General features: G+C 56.1%; 1 protein-coding gene across 1 annotated transcript; it reads right to left on the minus strand.

Annotated features, from left to right (window-relative positions):
- Positions 1–358: 358 nt before the first annotated feature.
- Positions 359–1,369, minus strand: LOC119097107 (transcription factor SOX-14-like). The gene has a single exon (XM_037220153.1). The coding sequence runs from the start codon at positions 1,238–1,240 to the stop codon at positions 398–400; it is 843 nt and encodes a 280-aa protein (XP_037076048.1). The 5' UTR covers positions 1,241–1,369; the 3' UTR covers positions 359–397.
- Between the last annotated feature and the right edge of the window lie 7,936 nt (positions 1,370–9,305).

Raw genomic sequence — 9,305 nt, forward strand, 5'->3', positions numbered from 1 at the left:
GCCGAGCGGCGCAGCCGCGCGGCGTCCGGCCGGCGCCCTGAGTACGGCCGGGCCGGGCCGGGCCGCCGGGACGGGCCGCCGGCACGGGACATGGCTGGCCGAACGCCACCTCGCAGCGGAGCATCAGCCACAGGCGCGGCGGGGTGGCCGAACCGACCCCCACCTCGCCAGCGACGGGCATCCGGGACCTGGTCAGGTCCCACGGGGTCCCCCGCCGGTCCCACCGGGTCCGTTGTTGACCCCTCGGGGTCCGCTGCCGGTCCCGGCGTCGCCCTGGTCCGCCGCGGCTCAGTCCCGGCCGCGGGCCGGTCTCCAGTCGGGTCGCCGGTCCCGGTCGGCCGGGCCGGGTCGCGGGCTCGTGTCCGCCGCCGCCGGCGTCGGCGCGCCTGCCGCCCCTCTAGAATATGACGGAGACGGGTCGCCGCAGGTGATCGACGCTGGCCGGGTAGCCGGGGTACAGCTGGGAGGGCAGCGCGCTGGACGCCAGCGCGCCCGCCATCGTCGTCGTCGCCGGCGGCGCGCTGGTCGGCAGCAGGCCAGCCGATGATGCCGTCGGCTTGCCGTACAGCGAGCTGTAGAAGCTGGAGAAGGACTGGCCGTCGGGCGCCGGCGGCTTGTAGCCGTCGGGGAAGCCGCGGTGGCCGCCGTAGCCGTCCGCGGCCGACACCTTGGCCTGCATCGCACTGTACGCGTTCATCTGCTCCGACGCCAGCTTCGACATCTGGGACGAGTAGGCGGCGCTCATGGTCTCGCCCAGCTTGCCCATCTGCCCCGAGTCGAAGCTGGCCAGGCCCTGGAACGAGTTGTAGAACGGGTGCGTCGGCACCGTCGACGGGAAGAGACCGCGCGACTTGTCCGCCATGTCGAACGGGCTCACGACGCCCGGCGGCGCCGAAATAAACGTCTGGTGCAGCGGATTCAGCGGGTCAATCGGGTTGCCGTGGAAGTACGGCAGCGGGAAGCCGTAGCCGTTCTTCTGCAGCGTCTTGGGCTTGCGGCGCGGTCGGTACTTGTAGTCCGGATGGTCGACCATGTGCTGCGCGCGCAGCCGCTTGGCCTCGTCGATGAAGGGCCGCTTCTCGGTCTCGGTCAGCAGCTTCCACTCGGAGCCGAGCCGCTTCGAGATCTCCGAGTTGTGCATCTTGGGGTTGTCCTGCGCTATCTTACGACGCTGCATGCGCGACCACACCATGAAGGCGTTCATCGGTCGCTTGATGTGCTCCTCGTTCTTCTTCGACATCTTCGTCTCTGCGGAGGGCTCACCTGCGTCACGGGCGGCGTCACGGGGCGTCACGAGGTGTCACGGCGCGGTCGCCGTCGCGGCGCGGGCTGCTCGTCCGCTCCGTCTCGCTCCGCGCCACAAGGCGAGTGCCGGGCGCCGACTAGCGGCGGCGGCGGCCGGCCGGCCGGCGCCGGTCCAGGGGGCGGGGCCTCGCGCCGTCTCCGCCAATCGGCGGCGCCGGCACAAGCGGCCGCACGCCCCACCGAATCATTGGCTGTCATTGTTTCAAGGTGATTAACTTCGCCGCTGACCTCCGCATTGTGCGGCTGCCGCTCCGATGCGAACGGAGATAAGGCGCGGGGAAAATGGCAGCGGCGTCGCGGCGGCGGCGGCGGCGGCCGACAGCTCGCCACCGGCCCCGGCCGCCGTCGCATGTCGGCCGAAACGCTCGGCCAGGGTCGAGGAAACACCGCTTTTGTCGCGGCCGCGACGGGACCGTTGCGAGCATTGTTGTCGGGGCGGCACCGGCGCCGGGCGCGCACATGTGGCCGCGAAAATTGCCGCTCGCGGCGCCGCCCTGTGCCGGGGCGATTCGGCTGACGGGACGCCTCGACACACATGTGTTTGCGGCCGACTCGCGGCATTGTGGCGCCGCTTCTGCACTCGCTTTGATTGATCACGGGCGGCGACAGTCCCGCGGCGGTCGGCGCCGAGGCTGCCGCACCAGGCGGGTGGACGCCTCGGCGCCGCTCCAGGCTGGCAGGCTGCGACCGAGCTCGGCCGCGGAACCCGCTCGGCTGGCCTCCCGTGATGCTGGACACACTGTATCATAAGCTTTGCGACTTGTGCTGGGTGTGCTTTGTTGTCGCACCCTTTTGAATGACAGTGCATGTCATGGGAAGGTTGAATTGAGTTCACAGTGACGTAGTTTTACGCCAGGTGGAAGCTGTTGACAAGCAGCTCAACATGAAGTCACTCCACGGATGCACGCTTTATTCTACAATTCATTGCGTGGGTTCATTTTGAGTCCGTGATTCAACCACTGTCCATTTGTGGTCAACAATGTTCTAGACTTGAAGTGAAAACTGAAATATTTACGGCTGCTGAGCCCTGTCAAAGGCGAAGAGCTAGAATGAAAACCTGTGCGTGTGTGGTCATAAATCGTGGATGCTCACAATCGTAACAATTTTCGAAATTTTCGCCTGCACAATCATTCACTGCATTCAAAAGTTTGATAAAATCAAGGTTTACACACGAGTTTGATGGCTGGCCCATTTGCACCGTTCACTGTCATTACAGATGTCAATGTTCATCCGATATAGTTCTTAAATATGTTAAAGTATAATACTAGTCCAACTCTTCATGGTTTTGTTGTTAATGCTAATCCGATTTTGTTCCGTTGGGATGGGCTGTCAGATGGCGAGCCAGTCACTGCCGTGGGCGGTGGTTGGTGCGGTTCTGTGGAAACCTGTCGAACAAATGCCGACCGAATGCCAACTGTGATCATTTTTACAATGCGGAATACACTTACGCTGTCTATAATTGGGTGCGGTATCATGGAAGAGACCAAACACCTTGGTGAAAAAACGATGGTGCGCTGATGGAAATTATGTTTAACGCTGAAATGTAACTTGTCCGACCAAAATTTTACCGAACTTTCAATATTTTCTGTTGTAACATTTCGAGCTCCCTTATCCAAGACGTTAATTTCTAGCGAATCACTACATATTTCGCTATCGTTTCGTTGCTGGGCTGAAATGTTGACTAGCACGTCAATGCGGTCGACTCAAGCCAAGACCCGAATCAACCTTGGTCAAATCGTGCTCTAAACAACATGTAACCAACCGACACCAGTACTGAGCAGTGACGCTGCACCACGCGAAGAATGCTGACACTTGTTTGGGGAAGGGATCAGAGACGAAGCCGACCGATGACGTCAGCAAGGCGCCAGGAGCCCGGCGACATGACGTCAGACCGTCGTCTGACCTCGGCCGGGGTGACCCGGACGGCGTTACAGACGAGGGACGCGTGCGACCGGGCGGCGCAGACCCGATCAGGGGCGGCACCAGGTCATGGGCCCGGGGAGGCGCCGGCCGGCGGACAGGGAAGCACGTCGTCACGTATGCCTGTGCCGGGTCCGGGGAGGCGCCGGCCGGCAGGCGGGGAAGCGCGTTGTCATGGCGGCCAGCAGGCCCCGCCGCCGTGCCGGAGCGGACAGCCGGGGACGGGGAGCAGGCGGCCATAGCGTCTGCCGACGAGAAACGGGGATGGCCGAGGCTACTGGGATAAAGACGGCTGGCGACAGCCGGTCACCTGTTGTCTGCAAAGCTGGGCTGATTGGTGGAACTGCGAGCTATTTGTGTTACTCGCGGCCAGAAAAACCACTGCACACTCCAACTGCGCCTATAGGGGTTACGATACGTGCTAGGTTTGTCTTCCTTTGCAGACTGTTCACACTTTTGGAGCGGAGTTTATCCAAAGGATGCGTACCAGGATGAGACTGAGATGTGTTCCCGAAGCATTCATTGCCAAGGTCGGATCTCCGATACACACATGTCAGTGTGATTGTCATCGCCCCGGCAGAAAACCAGAGACCGTTGCGTTGCCTTACACCGCACAAAATAACTAACGAACAAGTTGGTAACGAACTAGTAACATTGGTTATTTCGAATGGTGCTACCGTCTCACTGGCGTTGCATTTCTGCCGCGCGACCATTGCGGAACAGCCTAGAAGCAGAATGCACACCCAGGTTTGTGGCGACCTGCAGTGCCAGGGCTGACGCACAACAACCCGCGCTTCCTCCGTGCGGGTGTAATGTGCAGGTACACCACCGCCACGCTGTTAGGGGCACTTCTACGAGTCCGCAGGAGGCTGTCCTCCCTGAGGCTCTCGGCGCTCAACTATGCTGTCCTCCCTGAGGCTCTCGGCGCTTAACTGTGCTGTCCTCCCTGAGGCTCTCGGCGCTCAACTGTGCTGTCCTCCCTGAGGCTCTCGGCGCTCAACTATGCTGTCCTCCCTGAGACTCTCGGCGCTCAACTGTGTTGTCCTCCCTGAGGCTCTCGGCGCCCAACTGTGCTGTCCTCCCTGAGGCTCTCGGCGCCCAACTGTGCTGTCCTCCCTGAGGCTCTCGGCGCCCAACTGTGCTGTCCTCCCTGAGGCTCTCGGTGCCCAACTGTGCTGCCCTCCGGTCTACAGACATGTGTTACTTGCGAATGCGACGGGGTATAATTTGCTTTTGGTGTGTTACGGTCTGTTGCTGACGTTGCAGCCATAGCTGTTATGTATTCAAGCTATGCATTATGCGAAACCCGTATTTCGGAATGCATCGTGACACACATTTTAATCATATAGGACACATATGAGCTAGTTTCCAAGATAAAACGGACCAAAATATTTGGAAAGCGTGAAAGGAAATCATCCAGTTACGAAGACATAACTTCGCATGTAGAGCATTACTATGTGTGGGCATAGTTATGTCGTTACGATTGCCCGAACCGAACACCCAACCCCGCACAAAGATGAAATCAACAAGCGTCCTCACCAGGCCAAGTTCACAATTGTTGAACGGCCTTTATTTACACAAACACACAAACACGCACACCTACACACACAAACACCCACACCCACACCCACACCCACACCCACACCCACACCCACACCCACACCCACACCCACACCCACACCCACACCCACACCCACACCCACACCCACACCCACACCCACACCCACACACACCCACACCACACCCACACCCACACCCACACCCACACCCACACCCCACACCCACACCCACACCCACACCCACACCCACACCCACACCCACACGCACACACACACATTCTCACCTTCAGAACGCCATTGAAATGTTGCTTGCTACCAGGGACACGAACCGAGCGACGGCCTGGGCACGGCTGGTGAAGAACTGTTGTGTCCACGGCCTGCCTTTGGACGGCTGAGGATGCTGGAGTCTATTTTTCAGTGTGATTAGACAATTTTGCCGCACTACCGCGATGGCATTTGCACAGCCGATGTAGAAAGACTGGGAGAGAGAGCAAGGCAGGTATGAGCAGAGAGGAACGGAGAAAAGAGAGAGAGCAAGAGAGAGAGAGAGAGGTGAGAGGAGAGAGAGATAGAGAGGGAGAGAGAGAGAAAGAGGGAGGGAGAGAGAGAGGGTGTGAGAGAGAAAAGAGAACAATGCTCCGCCTGATAAGAAACGAATAAGTCCTCATCTGGAAATCTGAGAATTATTTCGAATGGGAAGACGCAGCGGGATATTTCATGTTACACCAGTGTAAAACATGTTAATTTTCCGCCTCATCCAAGTTACATTTCAGACACAATCCGCGGGAGCATATGCTGTTCACAAATATCAAAAGCTTCGCTTAAAGTAAAATAAAACTACGATTAAGCGAAACTTGTATTTAGCATAACGTTGATCTCCAAACGGCACGCAACCATACAGCTAATCTAGCCGCCTTGGCTTTCTGTGGTGTCAATGGTACGCCTAATTTGACGTCTTCACTATCAATGGGAGTGTTTAAAGGGAAGCCTCATTGAAAGCGCCTTAGCTGGAGACGCGGCTTTTCAACCCACCAGCCCGCCAATATTTGACCCGCAAGAACCCCCGGGCTTTTGGTTTGGTTATGGGCCAGACTTGGCACGCTTTTCCGGGTTCAAACATATTAGCAGGCAGCGTTTTTGTTTTTCTGCAAGTTTAAAAATCATCCAAAAACTATGGTGTGCTATGAAACGCAAAACAAATAAAAAAACAGTCTTTCTTTCATGTTTTTTTAAAGCCTAGCACCAGTAACAATAGTTTTAAGCGAATATGTCACTAAAAAACTCAAGAATGACAGCCATCATTCTTTTTGGCAGCCATAGCACCAGTGACAGCGGTTTTAAGCGCATATGTCACTGAAAAACTCAAGAATGACAAGCCAAGTTTTCAAAAATATAGTCTGATTTCATTGAGCGGCAATTGGACGGGTCCTTAATAGCTTTCTTGGTTTACAGACAAGCCATACCTTTACAAATCATAATCAATATCCATGATCAATGAAATGAATGAAAAGGTATGAGCCTTCCCCTGGTGTATCAAATGCGCAACAGTTATTGAAGCTGTTGTCGAAGCAAATAAACAGGGGACAAGGTTTTGTCGGCAAATCCATCACCTGATGTATGCAATTTGAGAAGAAATGGCCTTTAGCCAATCGAGATGATCTATGAGGGTGAAGTCCTCGATATATTTTAGTGATATACAAATTCTGTTTCTACCCTTTTCCTTCTCATTTGCAGTTCAAAACTGCCATCACCGTGTTTAAGATCTACATCGGTGTGTTCAAAATTTCATTGTCCAGGTACTCTCTCAGCCATAGCTCCACTCTAAGCAACATCACTGGTGTTAGCCAAACAATGTTACATGTTAGGTAACACTGACATGTCATTTTATGCACATTTTAATGCGTAGGACTTCAAGTATGGTGAAAAGGTAAAATACATATTGCAATCACGTAATTCTGGCAGGTTAATGGCTGGTGAGCCTTGTAGCATAGTAGGCTTTTGCGGGCTGGATCACCAGCTGGGCGGGGCGAGCTGGGATGCGGGCTGACAATTTTTTTTAGAAGGTTGCGTCTCTAGTCTCAACCAGTCTTACTTTTCCAGGAGCGCGGCGTTGCTAGTGTACGGACTGTGGAGCATTTTCCAAGCTCCTCGCAGCGGCCGCCCGCTCTTCTAGCTGGGGTTGCCCCCCCCCCCCCCCCTTCCCCGGCGAGCGGTGATGACACGCCTCGAGCCATTTGGCATGAGAGTGCGTGCCTCGCCGGCTGCAAAACTGATCGGCGCGCCATTAATTAGGCGAGCGCGCCGGCGGCCGCCGCTGTTGCCGCTCTTCAAAAGCGACTCGCGCGCTCTCGGCGCGGCGCGACGAACCCGGTGAGTCATCGATCACAAAACGACGCTTTGTCGCTGGACGCATCGACGCGGCGTGACCGGCGGTCGCGGCCGGCCCTGGCGCCGGTCGACCCGCCCTTGCACGGCAGGCCGGGCGGCGCGGCGCAGCCGATCGCGCCGCAATTGTGCCGTCGAGTTGACACAGACGCGGCGATCACGGCGCGACAAAGGGCGGCCGGCCGGCGCGGCTGCGACAAAGCCGCCCACCCTCTCTGGCGACAATGCGCCCCCTCACCGGTCATAGAGTGCACACACTTCATAGCGTGAGACAATCATGAATAACAATCGGGCCGACGGCCGCTTTGTTGACGGCCGCGGCGCGCCGTGATCGCCCCGTCAATATGGTGCGCCGGCGGCGGCGCGCGCCGCAGTAATCGGCCCTTTGTCGTGTCCAGAGAGGCGCCGAGTGCGGCCAGATTATGGATATTATTCGCGGTGACAATGTCGGTGCCGGTTGTGTGTAATTCGGCCGGCGCGGGGGCCGGCCGCCGCTGCCGCCGCCGGGGGCGTAATGGAATACCCATTGCGGGCGTCGGTTCATTGCCTGGCGCGCTGTCAGCGTTCCGGCCGGCGCACCGGGGCGGTGCGCGCCGGCGCCGCGCGCTGGACGCGGTTTATCTCAGATTGGGTGCGGGGGAGTCTTTCATCGGTCAGATGATTCCATCTGTTATTGGGCGGGCACGCATCGACAGACAATCGGAGCCCGAAAACGGACACGGCGGGAGGAAGGTGATTCGGTCTCTGTAAACGACACCAATGCGCGCTGTATGGTGGCAGAGATATGCCTGGAATGCAATATTCAGGGGCTGGGATTCTTATTCGTCTGGTGTCGCATTGTGCCAAGATGTTCGTCTGGATCAGCAGATGAAAAAATGTGATCACATTCGTGGTCTTGATGGGTAAACCATTGGCTCAATTTACAGCCCGGCGATTAAGTTGATGAACTTTATATTACTTTATCCACGACAAAACCGATGTGCGAGTATTTGCACTGCCCGCGCCTTTGGTAGTCATCCATTCAGGGTTAACTTTATGCTTAAGATGGGTTTGTTGAGGGCCAAGCAATAAGGGTCACCGAACCAGAAACGAACTCTTTCAAAGTTGTCTGATGCAAAGTCAGCGTACATCGCTCACAGGCTTTTTAACCATTGTGAGCTTAGAGGCGTGGTGGAGTTTTCTTCATGCTGTGGATCGAGGGGCGTCGAGTAAAGGAAATCGCAACATGACTGTGAATCCCACTGAGCTTCCCGAGCAAATAGAGCAGGGTCTGGATTCAGTCGCATTGATCAGTGACGCATTCATTTCGCTGAGAACACCTGACAAAAACTCTTTCTTTTATCACTCACTACTTTACAATTCAATATGGCTCCCTTTTATCTGCAAAGCACAACAAGTTTCAGAAGAGTTTGTCCATTCAACGGCTTGATAGCTTTTCTTTTTCTCATCTTTTCCCATTAAAGAGTTGAAATTGCATTCCTAAGTGCAGCATTATGCAAAAATGACATTCGAAAACTTTCTAATTCAACTCTGAAGAAATGGTTTCCCCTCGGAGTCTGAAGTCACAATGATTTGGAAGCGTTCTTCATTATAACTTACTTGCGTGACAAAATCCTTCAGTGGATCTTCCTCTCTTATTAAAAATCGTATTTGGCTTAGACGCTGCCCTCCATTCAGTCAAGTTTAAATTGATTTTGGCTGTATTTTGCGTTCTGAATGCGGTTTTCGAGAGTTTTATGTAAATTTCGTCGTCCTTTGTCGGCGGCGCCAACATTGTGCGGCGCTTCATCGCGGAGAAAGCACACAGAACAAAATACCAAACGTCACATCCAGGCGACACTTTTAGCCGCTGAAAGGCGGATTTAAAAGGGTTGTACGCCGCTTTCATGATGCCCGGAGTGCTGCGCTGATGGTCTCTAATGCTGTGTCAATCGGACCGTATTCAGTGTAGCGTTCAGTGCAGCGGCAGCCGATGGCGGCCGCCGCCCGGTTAATAGGCGCCGACGGCGGCGCGTGCCCGCCGGCCAACTCTCAGAGACGCCGACAGCCGGGGGCCACGCGCCGCGAGGATTCGTTCAGGTCAAAGGTCATCCGGCCGGCGCGCCGAGCCGATAGGGGGCAAAGGTCACATGGTGA

The sequence above is a fragment of the Pollicipes pollicipes genome, unplaced genomic scaffold, assembly GCF_011947565.3.
Source record: "Pollicipes pollicipes isolate AB1234 unplaced genomic scaffold, Ppol_2.1 Scaffold_4295;HRSCAF=5057_pilon_pilon_pilon, whole genome shotgun sequence".
Taxonomy (NCBI): domain Eukaryota; kingdom Metazoa; phylum Arthropoda; class Thecostraca; order Pollicipedomorpha; family Pollicipedidae; genus Pollicipes; species Pollicipes pollicipes.

Coding starts and splice junctions, on each gene's coding strand:
- LOC119097107 (XM_037220153.1), bottom strand. CDS start 1,240: ATGTCGAAGAAGAACGAGGAGCACATCAAGCGACCGATGAACGCCTTC.